This window comes from Solanum stenotomum, chromosome 12 (assembly GCF_019186545.1).
Source record: "Solanum stenotomum isolate F172 chromosome 12, ASM1918654v1, whole genome shotgun sequence".
NCBI lineage: Eukaryota > Viridiplantae > Streptophyta > Magnoliopsida > Solanales > Solanaceae > Solanum > Solanum stenotomum.
The window spans coordinates 2,494,135-2,519,011 of NC_064293.1; the positions used below are offsets into that span (position 1 = coordinate 2,494,135).

At 36.9% G+C, this 24,877-nt stretch overlaps 2 protein-coding genes across 7 annotated transcripts in view; one reads left to right on the forward strand and one right to left on the reverse strand.

The window, feature by feature from the left end:
* The window catches only part of LOC125846589 (uncharacterized), a 656,804-nt gene that overhangs the window by 63,078 nt on the left and 568,849 nt on the right, over window positions 1-24,877 (forward strand). The gene's annotated exons all lie outside the window — the stretch shown is intronic.
* On the reverse strand, window positions 1,748-23,234 carry LOC125846586 (ENHANCER OF AG-4 protein 2). Of its 6 annotated transcripts, XM_049526112.1 has the most exons (14): window positions 22,737-23,232; window positions 21,647-21,723; window positions 18,850-20,688; window positions 18,236-18,767; window positions 15,705-15,813; window positions 14,296-14,408; window positions 14,032-14,219; window positions 11,833-12,526; window positions 11,267-11,762; window positions 9,861-9,953; window positions 9,683-9,767; window positions 9,350-9,504; window positions 2,652-2,760; window positions 1,748-2,137 (listed from the first exon to the last, which is right to left on the reverse strand). In XM_049526112.1, exons 1-11 carry the CDS (start codon window positions 22,845-22,847, stop codon window positions 9,712-9,714), a joined length of 4,308 nt encoding a protein of 1,435 aa, XP_049382069.1. In that variant the 5' UTR covers window positions 22,848-23,232; the 3' UTR covers window positions 1,748-2,137; window positions 2,652-2,760; window positions 9,350-9,504; window positions 9,683-9,711. The 6 variants fall into 6 exon arrangements, with proteins under 6 accessions (XP_049382069.1, XP_049382071.1, XP_049382072.1 ...); XM_049526114.1 differs by lacking the exon at window positions 1,748-2,137 and having other exon boundaries at window positions 2,392-2,760; window positions 11,851-12,526; window positions 22,737-23,234; XM_049526115.1 differs by lacking the exon at window positions 1,748-2,137 and having other exon boundaries at window positions 2,392-2,760; window positions 18,236-18,749; window positions 18,859-20,688.

Consider the following 24,877-nt stretch of genomic DNA (forward strand, 5'->3'; position numbering starts at 1 on the left):
AGATTTAGTTATTGAAACTAAGAGAGGTGTGGGTACATATTTCACTAAGAAGCACTATGATAATTGAACTTTTTTCTAAGATTAATACTATTTAGCATGTTCAAATAAGATATCACATTTCAAAACACTTAAAAATAATATTTTAATATTATCCACGCATGCATAGTACATATACTAGTATGGCTAAAAGGTTCACAAAATTCCATTAGTCCGTCTCATTATCATTACGTCGGCAATATTATTCGACTCCGCAAACTTCTTATTCCAATTACCACCAACATTTCAGATTTGTAATACTCCTTCCATCCCCTTCTTACGCGTTAATTATCTTTTTTAAAATTAAAAAAAAAAAAGAGAAGACTTTAATTATCCACTTCTTAATAAATTAAGAGAACTTTTGTTCTGATTGTCCCGTTATTACTAAGTTATCATTTCACAAAATAATTGGAACAGTCAGTTAAATTCAAATATCCAAAATATCATTAATAAAAATAATTTAATATAATGAACAATAAACTACAACATTTAATGAATTGAACAAGAAACTACTACAACAATGGCATACCCAGTGAAAAACGAATACCTCCTTCCCTAAGAAGAGTACAAAACACAAAATGAACTCACTCCCATCACCCTACAGTCTACTCAAGAGTTTGTTTCTTGAAATTAGGGTTGCTTTCCACTTTCTTTTCTTACTGACCTGTGGAAAAAAAAAAACATGACAACTACGGACGACGTAGTATTTAGCGTCAATCAACACTTGCTTACAACGAAAAAAATATTACGGGCCCTTCCCCTTCGAAAACAAGCAAAGAGGGGAATCCCATTAGAACTTATGCTTTCATGTTGACAACACAAATTCTTTTTAACTCTTTTTTTTTTTCACCCTGTTTGCAATGAATTTGAATTTAAAAGTTCAAAGCTTAGCTTCCATTTATCCGAGTACCCACTTTCCAAGTTAATCAATAGCAGATGCTTATGCATTAAAACTAGAAAAGTTGGTGGTTCCGAGTAAGACAACTCGAATATGCTAAAATGAGAATCTAACTTAAATTAAAATACAAAACAGGACCTTTATGGTGATTGTCGCCTCTAAAAGGTTGCACCTCATATCTACGATTTTTAAAATTGGACGAATTTCAAGATGACATTCTTCCATCGAAATTCATGTCCAGATATTTATTTATTTTTCAATTGAGATTCAAGTCCAAACACAAATAAAATTAAACTCCTTTGAACACTTCACCTTGAAATATGCTTTACTTTTCAACTTCACCCAAATATTATTATGTCATCCTATTAATCGGATATGCCTGTGAGTAACAGTACAATTATTGGAAAAAGCGTCTGTGAGTTGATAGGTATAAATACATATTGGTCCTGTCCTTCCGTCTCTTTTTTAGTAATATGCAGAGAATAGGAAAACTCTAAAACACTACTTAAACTAAAAATGCCTTCACAAAAATATCATGGCAACAGATTCAAATCATAATCATTGTTAGATAAAATACCCATAATTTATTTGCTTCAACTTGAACATAAGTAGAAAACGTCCATACCACTTATAGAAGCACCGACATTTGATGTTTACTCCAGAGCACACTGTTTTCTGTTAATCTGGGTCCAAGCATTGAATATTGTTCACCTCAGCTACAATGTTCTTCCACTTCACATGTTATCACAAAATTGAAAACACATGCAGCAAAACAATTTCCTACAATTTCATTTTTCTTTTTTCTGCACCGAAAGATTAATTTCCAGGAAACCTCTGGTAAAGCTTTCAAGAAGCTAATCTTCAACAACCACCACGAAACAGTAAATTTTCTAGCCCAACAAATCTTTTCGTTTTTTAAGTAGGTCAAGACAGATGAAATACTCTCCAATTTGCTTTCCCACCATCCACACCAACCTTAACTTCTCTCCTTTCTCAACTCTCCTGGGGTCCTTCATCTTCATCAGAATTCATGATCTTTAATAGTTAAATCCATGTTTCATGTTCTTTCAAGATAAGCACAGATCATCAGACTGTCAGCTTATGATTAAATGTTTAGGCACCTCAACAGCACTGAGAATGAGTCGGAGCACTCCAAATTCAACAAATAACCCAAAAGTTACCACTGTCTCAATGAATAACATCCTAAAACAGATGATTATAATATCAAGAAAACTTTGATGCAAACATTCAGATACAACATCACGGTTTCAACATGTACACCAGTCAACGTCCATAAACAGCGACAGTTAATGAAAAGCTCAGATGTGTGTAAGATAAACATCCACTACACAAAATCACTGCTGAAAAATCCTCATGAAAAAAAAAACTTTATTAAAGCAGATTGCACGATGCCAATTGGTCAATCAACAGCATAGTGCCAAGATTTGAGGATGGAATGGATGAATATTGTAGATATCCTACTTACTCATATAATATTTCAAATTATTTACACAACTACTTTTTTTCCCAAAATTGTAACTCCATCCAACGACAGATATACATGAAAATTTTACATAACTCTTTGCTTTTAAAGAAAAAAAAAACATATGAACTGCAAATGTTCTTTCACAAAAAAGGACCACCATTTTGTGGTGAACGGACAAAAAAGGAAGCAGTGGCGTACTGCTACAGTTCAGGGATCTGACTACACAATTACCTCAGAATTTTGCAGCAGAACAATCTGCCAGGATCAATTAGATATTATTGTACTGCTGACCAATAAAGGGCTACAATGTTGCATGCTGACTAGCTATCTTCCGTAATACCTGAAACAATTGACATTTGCTAACAAAATCACTCTCAAATCAGATGGCCTCTATCTTGTAAGCACAATAAGACATATTCCTGTTGTTGCAAAATGCCCAGAGGGGGGAAAAGCGAAAATTAGGAACAAGAATCAGAAAAGTCAGGAAAACAATTGAAGCTTAGAACTCCCCAAGGGAGCATGCTCAAGTCACTTGTACAAAGAACAAATAAAGCGCAATAACTAGTTACTCTAATAGCATTCCTTTCATTAAAGTTGTGCTGCAATTAGTCTATTATTAAGTTGCAGTTGCCTCTTTGAGAACTTCCAAAGCAACTAGCAAAGTACAGCCCTGGGAGCCAGTCAACTTTATCGGTTAAACTATAGCAGGTACAAGGACAAGTTTACTTGCAAAAATATAATGTTCTTTAAGCTGAGCACGGTAACACAGTTCCGGCTACGGTATGGGGAACGAGAAGGGAAGGTGAGGTCTACTCATTGATTTTATATTAGATAAGCACATGGGCCTACGCACTACACACAAGAAAGAATTCTTGAACAGTCAACAACTCATAACAAGATGGTCTATGACCATTATATTAGTTTACTTGCAAAATTATAATGTTCTTTAAGCTGGACACAGTAACACAGTTCCGGCTATGGTATGGAGAAGGAGAAGGGGAGGGGAGGTCTACTCATTGATTTTATATTAGATGAGCGCATCGTCAGGGAGACATGGGCCCACAAGAAAGAATTCTTGAACAGTTGCAACTCATAACAAGATGTTCTATGACCATGATCCACAGAAAGAGGAGCAACTAAGAAGAGGGATATAACAGAATGAAAGGAATGTCTTCGATTTGGCTCTTGTTAGCGGTAGTTATACAGCACACTAGGCTTGCTGAAACACAATTCTACGAAAGTAGAACCCATCACTTATGTTGAACACTTCCGCTCCAAGAAATTATAAATAAACATATTCCAATATAAAAGGCTTATATAATGGAATGCCTTGAAATTTGGGTGATAAACAAGGTTTATGAGGAGATTCTGTAGCCAAGAAAGATCAGTAAACTGAAACTCAAACCCATCAATAATTTTCACAGCAAAGGAGAAGAAAGGAGAATATGGAGATGGAGAAGATAGAAGCAATTTCCAAAATAAGCAATCTACAATTTGTAAACATAACACCTCCCATCCATGAGACTATTGAATAGCAGTTCAAAAAATAATTACTAGACAGGGCTCAAAGCTAACTACCATGAATCTCAAGCTACAGTGTGATCATACATACTATCTGCAGGCATTGGACGATTTCAATATAAGTTGCAATCTAACATTATATAGAACTTGGGTTCTCAACCTGAAAGCATGAAAACCCTCTAAACACTGTAATAATCATTTTGTAACACATCAGACATTATCCAATATACAACACGACATGGACATACACACTGAGATAGACTTTTTTATGTTTACAAATCACAAGCAAAAATCTTACAGAGATAATTCGAAACACCCTATATCATGACATTAGTTCTAATATATATCTTTACCATGCAATACTAACAAATTTCCAACGTGCAAAAGTAAAAGTAGGTGGATGATTGGGCCTATCTCACATAATGAATCATACAAGTATGAAGTTCATGTCAGAGCAAATTCAAACTCCACATGAAAAATATTTCAAGAATCTTCTCTACAGAAAGTATTAGGCTGCTGAAAAAAATACAGTAAGAAGAAATTCTAACAGACAAAATTCAGTCTGTGATGACTAGACCAACCCATTATTCCATACATTCTTTTTTTTTATAACCGAGAAATCCATCTGTGACCCGTCCTTTGGACCAATAACAGCCTTCTAAATTCGGTGGATAATGGGTCCACCCCTCTACCCTTCTCCACCTGAATACCGGGCTTCACTTGGCATGGTGTGGGGCTTGAACCTGCGACCTAAGCCACAAATCATCCACCTTTTGCCACTCGAGCTAGGCCTTGGAGGCCATTATTCCATACATTCTAAGACAGATTATTTTTTAAGTTGAGTAATTATGCCAACATACCATCTCTGCACTTAATGTTCAAAAAGAAAAAAACATCTCTGCACCTGATTTTCTTCTGCAACAAGTCAAGAAGTTTATCATTTCCTACCAACGCAAACTGTGTCCCATGCCCTAATAAACCCATGTACGCATAACTTTAGACAAGAGTGGCACAAAAGCTTGAGGCACCTATAGAAACAAAAAAACAGCTTATGATGCCTACTAAAACACCTAATTAGGTCTTTATAGACAAGATCCTGCAGTTTGTTGCTTAAACAATAATTGGTTCATGCACTACACCCCTCTACAAACAATGGTACATACTTCTATGCCAAATCTTACCTATGAAAATAAACACACACTACAAAAATGCACGCTGAAGCAACATATTAGAATTTTTATGTGCTTCCGCTAGGCGCTAGCTATGCTGCATCTGCCTACACAAGAGCATTGCTGGCATGCTTCCTTAGTAGCACTAATTTAACTTTTCCACAGAGCACATGCATATATTAGAGAAACAGCTTAACAAGCTCTTTCGCCAACTGAATGTTAAATGGTACATTTCATCTAGCTTCTCGCACATCTTCCTTCATTTACACATAATATAAAAAATGTTAAAAAGCACATCTCTGTCAGAATTCCCAAACCAAAATGTTGTTAATTCACTTAAGAGGTTGTTTGGATGAAAGGATCAGGCCTTAGGGAAATTAATCTTGGCATAGAATAAGACAATTTTTGGTTGGTTGGATTAAGAAGAAACTCTACATAACTAATGCAAAATTCGGTTGGCATATAAGAAATATCCCTGCACAACTAATGCAGCATTTAGATGGTGGTAAGCTGGTAATAAACAATACCCACATTTAAGTTATTTTGGGAATCCAGATATTATTCCATGGGGAGTCCCTAGAGTTTGGATTTGAGGTGCAGTTGGTATGATAATAATTCTCCTCATAAAACAAAGTTAGTGACATCCAAGTGAGATTCGAAAACATAAGTCGGGTATATTCTTCTTTCCTGATAAAGACCAAGTAAACAGTTTCACTTGACTATTACCCCTATTGTCCTGAATCCTCTCTGCTCTTACCCAGACCTTCCTTTCTGGACTTGTCCTCTCTTCGATAAGTTTATTCATAGACTTCAGAGTTTCTTTTTGACAAGTAAGCAGATTGTTTTTATGTATGGCAAACATGCACTGAACCAGCCCTACAACAGATAATTACATGGAGTGAAAGTCACCTGTCAGAGAGTTCATATTTATCATCTTTGTTTTTGGGTGGGTTTTTTTTTTGGGGAGAGGGGAGTGTATTCCAGAGGTTTGATGTTGTGCATAATTTGGCAATCAACTAAGACACTCTTGTAAAACCAGCCACTAATAGATACTCCTAATCATATTTGCTGGTTTTCCATAATAACCATGAGATGTCAAACTACAATAATCTAGGATGCCATATTACACTATTCTGGTAAACCTTCCTTGCTTTTGTACTTTCCACAATATGTGATAGAAGAAATCTCCCAGGTAACCAACCATGAGTGGAACAATATATGATAATGATCCCGAGCTATGAAGGCATATAATGTCTGTAAACCATCAAAATTTGCAGGATTTCCAGATACAGAAATGCTTCTCATGGAAGGATTATGCAATTGTCAGCATAGGTGGGCACTAGCAACAAAGTAATGCTAAACCAAATAAGAACTGTTATCTACTTGTGCATGAATCTATGGAAGTACGAAAAGTTTTTCAACAAGAACAACTTTTATGCATCATTTTCTATGTGAATAACAGTAACTTAACCAGACTGCACCCATAAATAACAGTAAATTTTCTATGTGAATAACAGTAACTTAACCAGACTGCACCTATAAATAACAGTAATTTAATTGGACTAGAAATGACTTTTCTTAGCTTCAAAGTTCACAAGATTACATGATTTATTCCCATTCGTTCGCCCAGAGCTCTAAATTTTAACAGTGCTACCAGATTTGTACTTCACAATAGGTAGAAGTGAAGCCTTTCATTTTTGGCAGTCTATCAACTATGCATTAAAATTAAGAACAGTTAGAACTCCACAATTTCTGTCACATCCAGCAGGTTTAAGAACAAGTCCAACCAATATTAAGTATATTTGAATGTCAAAGAAAACATGTTCAAGAGAGTGTGCCAAATGGAGGAGCAGGTCCCAATAAATGTAAGAAATAAAATGTTGAAGCACCGACAAACAGATAGGTTCAGATTCTTCAAAGATTATGTTTGTAAGAACTAAACTCTGAACAGTTTATTTTAATACTTACAATGGCCGTAACAGCAGCTTCTGAGAATCAGATTACAGTGAATTATTCAGATAATACACCAACCATTCAGAAGGTTCAATTTAGTTGCTCAGTACAGTGGTAGCAGCAACTTCTGAGAATCAGATTATAGTGATGGTAATTACCAGATTACAGTGACTTTTCATCACCGTAATCTGATATGTTACAAGAACTAATTACACATGTTCCAGTTTTGTCCCAAAACTTTGGTAAGTTATTTATAAGGCTATATTTTCTAAATCAATTTTAATACTCAGTATGGTGGTAGCAGCAGCTTCTGAGAATCAGATTATGGTAATGGTGAGAATCAGATTACAGTAACTTATCACCACCTAATCTGATATGTGACGAAAACTAACTACACAGGTTCCACTTTTTGTCCCAAAACTTTGGTATGTGTTATTTATTAGGCTAAATTATCTAAATCAACTTCAGATGAAATTACAAATTATAAAATTTCTTTACCAAACAAATAGTAAAGCAGTCTTATATCAGTTGTTGGCTAAGATGAAATTAAAGACCTCAAAGATGTCATACAGCATTTTGTGCCCACGGAAGGAACATCGTGTGAAGAGAAAAACTTCTACTCATTGACTACATCAAAAATACACCATTTTTATTGTCTTACAGCTCACTGCAAAAATAATGTCATCTGCAAATTTTCTTCAACGGATTCCAAAGTCCAATTAAATATTTTAGCTCTAAGGAATCCTATTCAATATTAATTTATCCAAGGAATCAATGATTGATGCAAATTAAGGGGGCAGAACATTAACTCTATAAACAAAGGGGAAAAAAGGGTCATCGGTTGTCCTTATGTTCGACTGAATTATCATACCGAGTCATGTAGATACTTGTTTTATTTTTTTGAAGATACAAGTTTAATACAATAATTTGAAATTGAGAAAAGTCAAAAAGTTGGTCAAAAGATATCACATTAAAGTTGAACTAATAGATATTTCTAACTTGCACTCACTTCAAGCTAAAAGAAGTGCTATTTATGCAATTGGGACAACTGTTCGAGTTAAGACTAAACTAAGAAGGAGGCAGCCTAGGATGAGACTGAGGGGTAAGAAATGCATTAAGTAGCATGACCTTATTTCAATAACGGTGCCTGTTAACATTTCAGCTCCGCTGTTTCTTTTACCTTCCTTTTTTTTCCTTGCACGACAATTAAAATATAGAGAACTTCTAATATAAATTAGTATTATTATTACATAGATATTAACTTATTTTTCAGTTTCATTTGATCTGATGATTGCATGAGTTGAGCTTAATGGGGAAAAAATGAGGATTCATATAGTTGAACCCAACTTGTTTGGGATTGAAGCATAGTTGCTTCTTTTATTTGTGTGTTGTGATGGATTTGTAGGCATAAAATAGCCCTTGATATAGATCACTATATAACATATTCATATCACAAAACAAAAAAGAGAGGTCACTCACTTGTTACCCTCTAAAACTGATATCAAAAACATTCCCCAACATCAAGACCAAGAGGATGGAAATTCCAAGGAAAACCAAAAAAGATGAATGAAGATTCAAACTTGCTTGCTTATCTGCACTATGTATCCAATCCTATCTACATAGATGTTCCTAACCAGGAGATGAGGGGGTGCTTTGAAAGGGGGGCGAAAAATGTTGACTTATCTTTGTTAGTATCAAGACACCCGAAGGGCTGGCCCTATGCACCGCAGGAGCCGTGACCCTAATGCTCATGTGTATGTCCAATTAAAAAATTTCAGTTGATGGGCATCATGTGCCTTCAACCGTAAAACAAAAACCTCCGATTAACTTGCTAACGTTTACAAGAAAGATTAAATGAAAATGTGAGCAAGGGTTAAGAATGCCAACATGGAAATTCTCAAAATTGAGAATCTGAAACAGGGAAAATTTGGTTAGCCTATATCAGTTATGCATCCTCCCAAATTTCCAGTTATATATGAAGTATGGCAGCAATTATTATATCAATACTCAGTGGTAAACATATTCTTCAAGTTACGAAGGATTCTCATTGTACACGGATAAAGTCAGTAACTCATTGCTGATATATGATAGGACTTTACTTGCATTACCTGGAGACTAAAAGACATCACCAAATCCAACAAGATTAACCAGTTGAAAAAAAGAAGATGATTTCTTGTTAATAACAAAATTAAAGGAAGATGACCAGCTAATACAAATATTTCTCATCTGCACCAAACTCTATAACTCAGTATAGTCAGAATAATTACAAGGGTCAACAGGGCTTACACTTTGTTAAGTATGTGTCTGTGAAATGCATTTGTCAGGAAAATTACAATAGTACAAAATCCTGCCAAGGGTCACCCAACTTTACAGCAATTGCTCTAATTACTGTCTTTTTTCCAGATGTCAGTCCTGTATCCTACTTGAGCCACCATTAGATACTGAAAAGAACAAACATAAAGGTCATACTTCACCAAGAAAGAAGAATTTAAGACAGAAGTGCAGTAAATGACACCATTCTTAGGAGTCCAAGCACTCTACATGCACAAAGCTCGGATGTGCAGATATGTCAACTAAGTCCTTTTCCAAACTACAAGTCCTGATTAACCAGTAACTCACCGATGATCAAAGCCAACTGTCAATGGCCCTCATGCTGGCCTCCAGTTGAGGACAGTTACGTCCGGTCGGCAAGGCATTCCATGACCTACCACATTAGTCAGTCAGTTCTTTCTCCCACAAAGCTGAGACTAAGAATCAAGAAGCAAATTCAAATATAAATTCTTCACCAATATATCACCTGAAATTGGAGGACCAGTAGGGAAAGCATTTGACCCAGAAGGCTGGAATCCAACATTACTCACAGGTGGTCTATCAGGCGGTCTGAAATAACCTGCCATGAAAGTCACTCGTCAAAGTGGTCTATTGAAGAACGGCTAAACGATGATTGATGATTCAAAATCCAAGATTGCTCCACATTTTCTTTTTTGTTAACAGATGTCACAACTTCAACATATTACCTAGTAAAGAACTTAGGTATGTATTGTAGGCCCTCATATGTGAAAAAAGAACAAAATATTTTCCGGCCACAACTTGAAGCCATCACGTTATAACCGAACACAAGAGACGGAGTAAAATTGGAATGAGAAAAGAAGGAAAGAGGGAGTGCCTACTAAAACTATAAGTGAGTGTCACGCCTTCATATGAATCATTTAAAGAGATACCCTCAAATGTCATGCCACAAAAGGAATTGAGAAGTATCGAAGATTAAAGTTTGGCATGGTACTGTTTCTCCAAATACATTTATGGTTGTTACTGATTACAACAAGCGCAAGAGCTGCATCACCAACCTTAGTAGCGGTGGAATGCCATATACATTATCACTTTTCTTTTTTCTGATTAAGAACTAACTTTTACTGAGCATATAGGAGAATTCCCGCATGCAAGATGCATACAAACCTAGATATATGACGTACAAAAACATGACTCTCTACAAAGAGCGCACAAACAAATGTCACAGGTGCATAGTATAACTCTTCAACAATCAGCAAGCACCAATAATTTATTCAATTATTACATGTCCCACTGACAAAAAATGAATCTAAGCAGAACCTATGCCCTGACCAGTGACGAGCAACAGCTAGATTTTGGTAAGCCAAGTGAATGATTTCTGTTTCCACGGATCAAGTTCAACAGTTGATATTTAGAGCTTGTGCTAGTTTCATGCACGTTACTACTTGACAATGCAGATAAAAGAGGGCCAGTATAAGCATCATATGCAGGCTTGAAAATTTGAATAATATGGTCTGTCAAAATTCATGAGTTATTGGAGATTTTTATTTTTTTTTTATGACAAAGGAAACCCGCAGCCGCTACCCTTTGGGTGCGCACAGGGTAAAACCCCCGCTCCTATGCAATAGCTTGCAAACCACATTGGAGAGGTAACCCGCACTAGGCAAGCACGGTGCGACGAGCTCGACCCAGAAGGCAAACCCCTTGCTTTCGCTAGCAAGGGGTTTCGAACTTGAGACCTCCAACATGGAAGTGCCAAGCCCAAACCACTGGGCCACCCCGAAGGGTGAGTTATTGGAGATCTACTAAGAGCTAGCAGAAATTCATTTTATTTTTTTAGAAATTCATTATATCCAAACTCCTGCCACTTTGCTTCTCATGTAAATCAACAAAAGCATAGCGAAAGAGTCAAACCTTCTTGAGCAATAGTTGGACCAGGGCATGATCTTCCTGCACCAATCCACATACTGCGCTGGTGGTCACCATTGAACTCATTGGGTTGAACCCTCCACTGTTCATCACCAATATAACGCCTCGATCCATCAGGGCGCTCTGGTAATGAGCACGGTGTAGGATATGCTTGTTGTGGATGTTGCTGCACTGGCGCCCTTGGATACGAAAAACTATTGGAGGGGATTTGATGTGGAGGGTTAAGATGCATGGGCCTTGGGGCAAAAGTCACATTACCAGGTTGAAATTTCTGTGTGGACTGAGAAACTGGTGGGTTTATATATGCATCGTTATAAGCATATTCCAAAGGCCGTGAACTATATCCAGAAGATTCCCGCAAATTACTAACTCCTGCTGGTGTAAAAGAAGGTGGTTGCAATGGGAATACCTCATTCCTATTAGAAGCATTGATACGAGGACCATGAGGCATGTTTCCAGCTACCTGTGGTAGCCGATGACCCTGTAAAAGAATATTAGTCTTAGTGTCATATAATGAGAGAACATAAATAGCTCACAGCAAGAAGCCTTACACTGGGTATGTTACTAACTTCGTTTGGAAGAGGAGGTTGTGTATATGCCACTACAGGTGATGGCGATGGTACTGATGGAGTGAGAGTGTGCAAGTGTTGTGTCCCTACTTCATGTTGGAGTGGGAAAGAAGGTTGAGGGAACATGAGAGGAGGTGGTCCAGCAGGCAGTGGAGGGAATGGATGTGGCTGAGATGGAGGTAGTGGGGGTTGTGATGGAGGAAGTGGGGGTGGTGGTGGTGGTGGAGGTGGCAATGGAGATAATGGAGGTGGAGGTGGTGCCGGTGATGGAGGCGGAGAGGAAGGCAAAGGTGGGGTGGGTGGAGGAGAACAAGGAGGTAATGGTGGGGATCCCATAGGTAGAGGCGGCAAATCAGATATATTATCTAAAGCTGATTCCATGGTTCGATCTGAGCCAGACTGGTTCACATCATCTGCAAACAAAGGTCTTTCATCTTTTGGGTGACCAGAAACATCTTCCATTTCAAGCTCGCCATCCACATCCTCCAAGATACAATGACGCCTGTCACTAGGAGTGACCATATATCTTTCAGCATTATCACCTGTTGCAGGTGTATGCTCTATTGCTAATTCCTCAGCAGCTTCGTTTTGCAAATTACGAAGAACATCTTCTTCTTCCTCCTCCTCATCAAAAACGTGAGAAGATAAAAATCCAGGCAACTGAAATGTAGCATTGCTGAAAACACAAGTAGGAATAAAATATGTCAAGAGTCTCAGAGATTAAAGTAAAACAGCAGCTATAACAATATTATGACTTCAATGACAGCAAAAGGGCAAAACATTGCTACACAAACAAAATGCCACAGATTATTAGAAAATTATAAATGTGGAAAGCAGTTCTCATGGGATGGTAGGCAGAGGTTGTGGCAAAACAAATCAGTAACAAATTCTAAGACAAAAAAAGAAACTACGTCAACCGCAGTTGGTTACAATCTTGAACACTGTTCTTAAATTGGTTTAAGACCCAACAATAAGGTCTTACTCCTGCATCTAGTCAATAACATTTCATAATATGAGTCACTCACTGAGATAAGCATTTGCACCAACAGGAAACAGAGCACAACAGTTGGTGTGCACAGATCCAAAAACAAACACTTGAAAAAGGAGAAGGTTCAAAAGATACATCTCTGAGATTTGTACCCCGATGAAAAACAGGGATTCAGATTTCGGAAAACCCCTTAACACTTCCAAAAACAAAGGAAAATATATGCACACTGATTCCTGTCTCAAACAGTCTCCTACCATTCAAATTGGGATCCGAAACAAGAATCAGATACCTTTTTATCAAAAAAGAAAAACAAGAATCATATACCTCTTTCATGAATCAAAAATTAAATTGGAAGGCTCGAACAAATTAAAGAAGGAACATGGAGCAAATAGTTAAATTATTTTATCAACAACCAACATATGTTCAGTGCTATTCTAACATATCCAAATATTTGATGCAAATGTACTCTCAAGGACGGCACTCAACTAAGCCCATTCAGAAAAGGTTTGAAGAATATGATCCACATGAGTTAGCCGGGAGAGCACATCATTCAAAAATGGAAAAAATAAGGGGAAAAGGTGGGTTCAAAGCTTTTTGACAATTCCTCTACAAGTGAAAACGCAAAAGGCCAATAAAGTTCCTGGGCATTAAAGCAAGAAATGAAAAGCAAAAGTCTAAGCATGCACTTTGCACCTCACTTCCAAAGCACATGCTTCTTCAAAGTTGCGTCTACAATCCTGAAAGATAGTGACCCCTAGCTCACATCTCTTTGTGACTTGACATTTAATAAGATGGGTTTTCAGCTTTAGAGCCAGTTCCTAACCATTCCAAGGAGAAGAGAATTACAAGTATACAGTCCTACACATGGGACAGACCACTTCAAAGAGGTAGGAAATTGTCTTCATCCTGTCTGAAATTCATCAGTGATTTGTAGATTCACATCCAATACCGACATTAAAGTCCACACCAGCATCAACACAAAGAATTATACTGAATTCAGATCATGAATTACAGCACCACCGATAACAGCATAGGAAGTTACAGTGCTTTCTTTTTTTCTAAACAAACAATAAAACAAAGGGGCAGTATAACGCAGACGCCCATGAAAACGAAATGAAAGTTTCATAGCAACACTAATAAGATTCATAGACAAAAGTATTTCACAAGAACAAGGATGGAAGTAAGTTGCTAACCTGCCGTACTCATCAACAAGCATGCCTTCCATCTCTCTAATAGGATCATCAATAGCACGCTCAGCTCGAGATGGTCGTCTAAAGGACAAACCACCAGACGAATCATCATTCAACGTACCAATATCATCCATATGACGGCGAAGAAGAGAATCAGGATATATTTTCCTCTCAAGCCATAATCGCAAAACCTATAAAGGAGATACAATCAACATCATGCAGGACTGCTTTTAAATGACCAACTGGTTCTAGTGTTTGCGCAATCACCTTGAGACATTGACGACGGTTTTCCCTGGAACCCACTCCTGGTGGAGCAGCAGCTCCCAAAAGACGAGGTAATGCCGCTTGAACAGCAGGAATATATGATGCTCCTGCAATGCCTGAACAAAAATACATGTACAAGGCAGAAGATCAAATCTAATTCAAGTACCATATGTCACAATTTTACCAGATTTTAGCAAGTAAAAGGATTGAGAAAATACAAAATAATACTTTTTAACTCGATCCACAAAGGCAGTTGATTTAATTTTAACACAGAAAGCATCCACCGATCAAGAGCTTTGCATGAAAAAATACAAGGAGAAAACAAGGCAGTAGCACGGTATGGAATCAGTCCCTAGTCCCTTGTTCTCAGAGCAAAGTGTGAAATAATTTAGTCATGATCTTACGATCTGAAAATCTCTTCATGCTATACATTAAGATCCATTTCGTCAATCACCATATGTTATTACTCCCTCCATTTCAAAAAGAATGACCTCCTTTCCTTTTTAGTTTGTTTCAAAAAGAATGACCTCTTTCCTTTTTTGGTAACATTTACTTTCAGCTTTCCACGTGGCAGGTTTAAGACCACAAGATTAAAGGGCAATTTTGTACATTTGACATAACTTTAATTTAGAACCACAAGATTCAAAAGTCTTCTTTATTTTCTTAAACTTCGTGTCAAGTCAAACTAGGCAACTATTTTTTGAAACAGGAGTAATAAATTTCTACATACAAACCGGACTCCCACCGCCTCCATACTTGAGCAGATGGCTTAGATCCTTGTTTTCTATCTTCTTAGTTCAGAAAAAATTGCAAACCGAACTACTAATAACATAGGACTTCTATTCTAGCAGGTAATATGCCTTGCATGATTACAAAAGCCATATTTATGGAAGGTAACCTGTAGATATTTTTTTATGCCTGTATATAAGTTAAACACTTTGGTAAAAGAGAAACAATGTGTTGGTTGAACCGGATAATAGCTTCGGAATCGATAGCTCAGTGAGGTACGCCACTCACACTACTTCTAGTGATAGATAGAAAAGGTGGGAGAGGAGCTGCCAGTGCAGGAGTGATATTGAAGCAATGTGCAATCACAAAATGTAATGTAGCTACTAAATTAGCCAGAATTCATCCTGGACACACAAACTGAATTTATGGAGAAGGCAATTGTAAAGTATTGGTACCTCATACTATAGCAAATACCCAAAAAACAAGAAAAAGATTTGGAAGAGACCAAAATCAGGGAAGATCTTGTCAACCTGTGCACTCCCGCTAAACTATACGTAGAAATGGACTCAGAGATGTCACTTAGTGAAGGGAGGTAGGTACAGAAGAAATCAACAAGAAAGTAAGAGGAGATGAAAACAAAATTAAGAATCATAAATGTAGTGTGCTTTCACAAGAATCTTTACCTTTATGACTATGAGAGCACTGAGTTATAGAATCCACCAAAAAAAACAGGTCCACCCTGCGATGAAAGCTAGGTTCATTTTCCAACTTCCAGGTAAGAAGTTCAACGACCTGCATTAGAGAGGACAGAATGCTCAAGAAGAGACTACAGGAGGTGACAATAAATGTACTCATCACAAAAGTTGCTATATGCAGAGAGTTATCTATGATGATTATAAGTTAGGTTAAAATGTTAAGTCCTACCTTCTCATTCAACAGCACACATTTCACACACCAACATTTAACTTAATATGCAAGATTCAAAACTCAGGTAAGTAATTCAACCTATTTAAAAAAGAACTTCGGATAAAACATTTGTCTAGACTAAACTGACTTGAATATATAGAAGAAAAGAATGGCTCTGTCGACTAAATCTTGTTAGCTTTCCAAGAAGGCCTAAAATATGAGAAGTGTAGCAAGTTAGATTCTAGAAAAGTCTCTGAGCAGGCAAGTCAAAAGCAGTTGCACTAGTCGTTTTCTTGCTGCTCAGCCCTACCCTTCATTTATCTTTTAGATTTGACAAAGACCAGGTACAAGATATCACCACAATCATTAACCATTTTAGCCAATGCAGAGAAGTCCTTTACTTTAACTGGTAAGTTATTTTAATCATTCAGATCGATATTACATAAATTTCTATGATAAATAAAACAAACTAAAATTTTCAAGTAAAGAAAGTTTGTCTTACCTCTGAAGCCAGCCTCTAACTCAGTTATTCTTGCTGTTAAGTCTTAGTTAAGCCATAGTTTATTAGGTTTGAAAGGAAGTCACAACAGCATTGTTTCTCCTGGTTCATGACACTACCCATAATCCAACTCTTGAAACTTTGGTTAGAAAGAAGATTTTCGCGGAAGAAGCCAAGCTCTAAAAAGCCATTTTGAAAAATTATTCCCAGTTGTACAAGAATGATATCTAATAACAAAAACACACCCCAACTGTTTTTTTTTTGAGATAAAAAACCCGCCCAGAATGTCCAAGGAAATAATTAATAGAAGACACGCATCCCACATGAATCAACGACAATGCGAAAATGACCATAAGCTCTTACACCTTCATAAGGTCATCAGACTCGCCACTAAGCACCTCAACTATTTTGGTCACTTAACCCTCATGCCAGCACTTTTACCTCATTTCATTAGATGAATTGCTAGGGAATTTATTTACTCCTAAAACTTTCATTTAAATGTCATACACTCTCATGTTTTCCGTCAAATCTACACATTGTCTGGTCTTAGCAGACACACCTATTAATGAGAAATGTCAAAACAGAACTTCTAAACACTCACACAGAAGCAAATGGTCAATCAATGACACCAACCATGTCTTGACACACCACCTGTGCACCCATTAACTCCATCAAATAAAAAGAACTAAAAAGGGGAAGGCAAGCAGATGGAAAAAGTTGAACACGAACATATCATGAATCAACTTACATATCATATATCATGACCCCATGAGCACTCCCGATTCTTTTATCAGCACAATGTCACGCAAAGAGTTGAAGAACAGACAGATAAATGCTTTGCATAAAGAAATATTGATAGACCAGGTTGATACTTTCTCATGCAAAGAGAATTTTAATAAGCAATATCACAGAACTTTTTATGAGTAGTCCATAATGACATTTAGAAATTACATGTACAAAACTTTTTGTCATGATAAAAGCTGTTGCAAAATTTAGGCATCTTCAAGTTTGTCCTTGTTGATAATGAAAGAATGAAATCCGGGTATATACCAATACGTGTTACGGGTAAAAAGATGGAGAATGAAGGAAATAACTCTCCCAAAAAAAAAACTGTGGGGCATTACCTGGAATTATTTATTTACCGCAAGACTTACTACTTACTATCTCCATCTTCTAACCCGTAATAGGTATTGGTATATACCCGGATGGATTTCATTCTTTCATTAGCAGTTGACAAAGTTGGAATTATTCTATCTAAAAAAACTCTACTGTCTTTTTGGTTTGAACTGGGTCATATTACAGCACATGAGAGAGACATACACAAGCTGGAGCCTTTGGAAAGTTGATTAGGTCATCAAGAATATCTGGTTGATGAACCCTGCAGTAACTTTTTTTTTGGTGTTTATGGAATGAAAGGAACTGACGATGTTTTGATGGAATATCAACCCCAACCCACACATCTAAATGCCTGTTCTGCTGGATTAAGTTAACTCCTGCAATTAGTACTGACTACTGACCAATTTTTGGAATCTGTAAACTCCCTAGTGATAGATTGACAAAATGCAAGGGGACTACCAAATACTTCTGTTCTTCTGCTTTGTAATTACACATCGTCTTGGTGCTTTATTTAAATGAAACACTATTATTTCAACAAGTTCGTCACCCAATTTTTCATAATACCAAGGACCAACTGAGTTGATATTTTCCTAGTGGATATCAATGCCGAAAACAAATAAACACGGAAACCTTAAAAACTGTAGAAAAGCATGTTATTATATCAGTTGCGGAAGGGAGAAAAGTGGTGCTTACCTCATTAGCAATGCCATACTTTGCACAATCAATTGCTAGACGGGTTGCACGTCCGATACTCTCTTTGGTCCGTGATAATGTTTCTATCATTCCTTCAAAAGCATCACGAGCAACAGCTGCCTCAGTGCCACCACTGAGTGAGCCCCCAGAGGCCCCCAGGCCTGAAATTACTCTCTTCTCCTCATTTTCTTCAGGCTCAGGTGGATTTATCGATGAAAACTGCCGAATCTCAGATAAAGGAGATGAGCGAGAAAATAGAACTTGTATTTCAGGATGCAGCATGCCAGAGCTTAATGGTTGAGAACCAAGAGCTGGATGGGGGCTCCCTCCCTGTGGTTCAGCATAGGGGGCCACAGCAGCAAGGGTATTACCATGAATGCTCTGCAAGTGAGCTTGCCGCCTTTTAGCCTGGGCAGCTGCTATAAGATGCTTCATGGACATATCCTGGTCTAGAACTTTGGAATCTATCAAAGCATTAAGCTTCTCATCTCTCAAAGCATTAAGCTTCTCATCTCTCAAAGCTTCAAGCCTGCTTTTGCCAACAAAAGTGGAACATCACATCAGAAGGAACTGGCAATAAGAGGTATCAAAGAAAAATCAAATATCAAATGTACCTTTCAAACCGTGTAGACATGCTTTCAACAGGATTACCAGGCACATGAGCGGGTTCAGTCATCAAGGAACTAGACTTTGGGGTTGTTTTTTTCCTTTCATTGGTAGAAATTATCTTACTTCTTTCATTAATAGGTTGATCACGAGGAGGATTTAAGTTATCAGCAGCAATAATATAGCCAGTATCAGATTCAGCTACCCATTTTTTATGATCACCCTGAGGTTTACCAGGTAGTTTAGCACCTTTTTGTGGCTCTGAGACTGGTTTGACAGTGAACCCAGGGGACTTTTTGGGCGATATAGTATCAGTTTGACCTTCCCTAGAAGTTGTTTTTGGAGTTCCAAATTTCCCAGGACTACATGAAACACTTGTATCAGTAGGTATACGCTTCTTCTCCACATTTTTCTGAGAAACACGCCCAGAGAGTTCTTTGTGTAATCTGACAGATGGTGCATGCTCCTTGATAGAGCTATCATCAACCGTGCCCGAGTCTTTCACACTCGGTTGGTCATTACTAGATGTTCCAATAGATAGGTCAGGCTTCTTCACCGAATTGGGGACGCGAGAAATAGCATCCCTCTTAATAGATCCTCCATGAATTGGAGTTTTGGGCTCTTCAGTTTCATTATCCACACACAAACGGACAGCTCTCCGCTTAGTAGGAAGTTGAGGAACAGGAGAGGAACTAGACATAGCCTCCATTGCCCGCCGATGGCGCTTTGATGGTGGGAGAATATCTTCTTCACCACAATTATTTGAACCAATAGCACCTTCATGCAATTTCAGCGAAGTGTGATCCTCGGCTTTTCCCAGTGGTATTGATTTTTTAACCTCTGATTTCACCACTTTAGCCTCATCATAAATTTTGCTCGCCATAACAGCATCCATTGCCCCATCAGCACATTTGATCTTCTTAGAAGGATCTGCTATTTCATTGCGTCGCAACATCAGTCCAGGTTCAACTTTCAATTTCTTGCTAGACAACTGAAATTTGTTCTCCTCAATATGGCCGGGAGCAGCATCCACCGTCTCAGGTTTTCTATCGTCCTCTCTTTTTATCTTTTTCCTACCATCGGTACCTGACTTAACCTCAGGCACTAATTTTTTGGCACTTGCTTTTTTAACAGTTGGATCACTGGTAATATCACTAATTCTTTGCATTTCATGTCCACCCCCAGCTTTCTTCTTCGCCAGCTTTGCTTTGTGTCCATTTGTCAGCTGCTTCCGACCACCATCAAGCTGCTTCACGTCATTAGATGATGTAGGAGGAGGAAAATCTGCATCAGGAAAATGACTCCTCTCAGCAGTTCTCAAGTTCTCCTTGTGGATCAATTGCTTCTCACGCTCCTCGGGATCTCTGTTGTCCTCACTTGTGCCTTCTGGATTAGGCAATGAAGCCAACTCCTTTCCTGAATTAGAAATCCCACTGTGAATTGATATCACCTTTAAAGATGAAATTGATGGAGGCAAATTACCCTCTGAATCATGTGAAACTATATCAGCAGTGTCATCTTTAGTCATCGAGCAGCGCTCTAGCCCAGATCCCTCTACAAAGCTTTTGATATCTGTTTCTTTCTTAGACTTCTTATCCCCGTCCATTTGGTCCAACTCGGTAGCAGCAGACACTCTTTCAACAGAAGCTATTCCACAGCCTGGAGCTGTTTTATAAGCCTCATCTCCTGAAACACTGGAATCTTTCTGCTGTAACCCTTCAAATTCTTCACAGATTTGCCTCACTGCTTGGGCAAAATGTTTTACTGTTTTGCCCTGACATCGAGCAGACACTTTATTTTTAACATCGATGGTAAATGCCGTAATATCTGCTGGGGCGACAAATGCTCTGTTGACAGGGTAAAAAAAAGGGAAGGAAACATGTTTCAATGATGAACAAATTTCAGAAAAGGAATGACTCAGGCAGAATATATGGTTTTCCAGACAAGGATATTCAAATTGTAGTCTTCGTCATATTTGTTGCCAAATTCACATAACAATTCCTTAAATAAGCATATGAACACAAAATCATCATATCCAAACCTACTAATCAGGGATGTTGCCTGTCCAAAAAAGGATACAACTAGACTTAAATATTACAGCAATACCACAATTTGACTTTGCTTTAGGCTACTTGAATACGCTACTAAAAATGAATGCACTAAATGGAAAGATCATAAAGCACCCAGGATAATCAAAAATCAAATCAGCATCAGCCAGATCTACTACCAAATATGAAAAAAAACATGTAATCAGATTACTGAAAGAGAAATAAAGATGATATGAATTATCATAATCCAGAAGTAATGACTAAGTAAACCTAAGACAAAAATAAACTTCACTAGTTCTGCTAGGAGAAGAATCTATGGCATTTTCAGAGGTAACAAACACAAAACCTCTCTAACAATGTATGCACATGTTGAATAAGCATTCAACCACGCCCCATGTTTCATATACCTCAGCGAGTGTGATATTTGAAGGTCAACTTAAAAAAATGGTAGCAAAAGTAACTTGATCTGCAGTAGCATGAAAAATGTCCCAGTTTTTTATTTTGAATTAGACCGCATAATTTACAAAGCATCATTCTTTTTTTATTAATGGAGAAAAAGGAATGATGCTTCAGAGTTCAAAAAAAATGTTGGCAGACCATTATATACCTGAAGATGGTAGCAAAGCATGCCTTTTTTCCATCTTTCAATGAAGTCAATCACAAAGGATCTTATAGTGTGAAAGCAAAAATAAAATCCTACAACAAACTATTTATCTCCATGAACAAGCATGGGAAAACAGATGCAGGAAGCACTTACATTTCCTGTGTACCAAAGAACTGGACAAAATATTTTTTGGGATCAGGAGCTCGAGCCCAATCTTCTGGTTTGCTAATCTGGAAAAATTGAAGATTACATAAATAAAACCACAATATAAAGCGACAAGTGACAAGACGACGAGCACCGAGACAACAGCACCAGAACTGACAAAACAATCTCCGAATGTCCTGTACTACCAAAAAGGACAACCCCAAGATTTTACTGAGGGAGGAACAAAAAGCAACGAGTAACATGAGCACAATAAATAAACAAACATTGCATTTAGAAGGTCTGGAACCAATAAACTAACAGTCAACATATAGTGGAAAAAAAAGGGATAGATATGCAAGTTCATGACAGAGTTTTTCTAACAAAATTCATAGTAGAAACAAAATCTCAGGAACGATAGCGATAGGTGCAGTAGAAACGTATAAAATGACATCAACACGAACAAAGGGGAAAGCGACAAGCATTCACGGGTATTTAATAACCATGATAAGAGGTCCTAAACTTAGCAAAATTTAAGATAGACATACACTACTGATTTGTCCTCATCGTTTCAAATAGATCTCATCCAGACCTTCATAAACTGAAACATAATAGACAGCCAACAAGATCCATTATTTAGAGAAACCAATTTATCTCCATAATATATGAACTCATATCCAGTTTTACTGTCTTCTCTGCAACAAAGAAAGAGTGAAACCTAATTCATAAGTCAACCACACCTGATTTCCAAGAGAAATCGTAATAAAATCTCAAAAGCTAAGTCATATATATCGCAACAATCATTCAACCCTCGAGACATATCAACCAAAAGAAACTTGATACTTTTTTCACAACAAGATTCACTCCACACAGTTCAAGAGCCTTTTGACGAGATTATCAATAAGCTCAAGAAACAAAAAACAAGTGACAAACGAAAGATTAAGGGCTTACAGGGTTAAAAACATTCAGATTAAAGCAACATCCTTCACTACATTTAACTGAACACTCGTTCATGAACTTTGTTGTGATTACAGCAAAAAAGGTCTACAAATAACAAAGTACGTTGAGATGACAAACTGATCAGCATTGAAGTTTTATTTACCTTAGCAGGCCAAGCAGGGAAGCCTTTAACCTTAGCAAGGACCAGATCACCCAGACTCAACTCGCTCATCGACTTCACTCCTTTAGCTCCACGTTTACGACCTGGAGCCATTCCTTGATTCTATCAAAACCCTAGATATACTACTCTCCCGCACAAGGGTCTCCTTTGCGTATGTTTACCTCCGATCACAAACAAAGCCGGAAATAGAGCACCTTATCTATACTTCAGGATATTAAGTTTCTATAACTATGCTTTCTTTGTCTTCAGAATTCGATTGAAAGGAGCGTTCCCAATTGATGTACCGAATGAAAAACCCTAGAACTCAGATGAAAGATATGTCGACTTCGCCGGCGGCGAATGGGCTGCTGACGGAGAGCGGGGCATCGGAATCGATGGAGTTGCACACAGAGTTGCTGCTCTCTACATTAGAATTTTGCATTTAGGGAGAAAAAGTGGGTTAGTGTGTGGCGGTGGATGATATAGAGAGAGAGAGAGAGAGAAACGACCGTAGTAATGGTATTGTACGTATATCGAAAGGGAGAGGCAAAAGGATAATAGCTGAAAGAAGAGAGGGTATAATGGGAAGTTCCTATTGCAACTATTGACATGTTATTAGCTTGGATCTTTGGATTACTTGCGTCTTCATTGATCAAATCAAAAGTTATTGTCCAGATCTTAGTAGTACTACTTTTTTTTTACTTATTTGTGTTTGTGTTCATTCTTACACGTATATCTCTGAGATAAAAATAAAATGAAGGAGCAATAAACATGTTAAGTTTACGTTTAAAAAGTAAGAAAACAGATATATTAAATTGTTCAACAATCATATGAAATGGAGAATAAAACTTAAAACTCGTTAGAATACGATTAATAATTAATGTAAGATATTTAAATGGATATAATTGAATTTATCTTCTTACAAAGCATCGAATAAATGAACCGTGTGACTTTAGAAGAAGAGGCAATATATAATATTTTACCTATACTTTACATTTAATTTTAAGAATTTCAACTTATATCAGAGCAGAAAAATTGGAGATGTTGATTAGATGATAATTGTTGCAGGATGAAATTTAGCAAGCTGTCAAAATCAGCACCGCCAATTCAAGTAAGGGTTGTGTTCAGTAGATAAATCTGGAGAAGGAGAATTGAATTATATGAAATTGAATATCATGTTGATCCTTGCTAGCTAAGTAATAAAGACAATGAATGAGATTACAAAAGATATCACTTATTTAGTTAATTCATAGAAATGAAAATTGATTCAAATTAAATCTTAAGAATTTTAATGATGAATAGTGTTTTGATACATTAACAAGGTAAATAAAAAAGGTAAGCGGAAGTATTAAATGACGAAGAGAGGCGGTTCGACAGAAAAGGAATTAAAAACTCATCAAGGATGACTTATTTATCGGCGAAACGAAAGGTTAAATAGTGAGAGTGATTACTTGAATCGATCTAGATTTCTAACATCTCGAAGAACAAATCAAGATAGATGACACTACATTTTTTTCTCTCTTTCTTACTCATACGGTGTACCAACGGAGTTGGTATAAAAAGAGCCCGAGAGAGAAGCAAAATTCATTTCAATATTAATCTAAAATATATCATTTTTTATTTTTTTGATAATCCCAAAACATATAATCCCTATGTCCAACAATACTTGTCCACTATTGATTTTACACACTTCTTAAGAAACTATAAATAAAAGGGTAATTTTACTATATTATCCTTTGAATATAATAAATACAATTTCTTGAAAAATGTAATAAGGAAATTACTACAATTAATGACAAGGGTAAATTAGGAACTAAGTGTAAAATTATGCATTGATTTCATAAAGTAGACAAGTATTGTTGAACATCCCAAAATAGTACTCCCTTTGTCCCTAATTACGTGTCCACTTTTGAATTGTCACGCCTATTAAAAAAATAATAATTGATATAGTGAGTTTATCATTTTACCCCTATTAATTATGAAGTTAATGAATTAAAAACTTAAGATTTTCAAAAAGTTCTACATTTTTAAAGTAATAAATTGAGGGTGGGTATAATAAAGAATTTTTTTTTGTCCTTTTTTGATTTGTCAAAATAGACAACTATTGTTAGACGGAGGGAGTATTATATTAGAGTAGAAAAAAT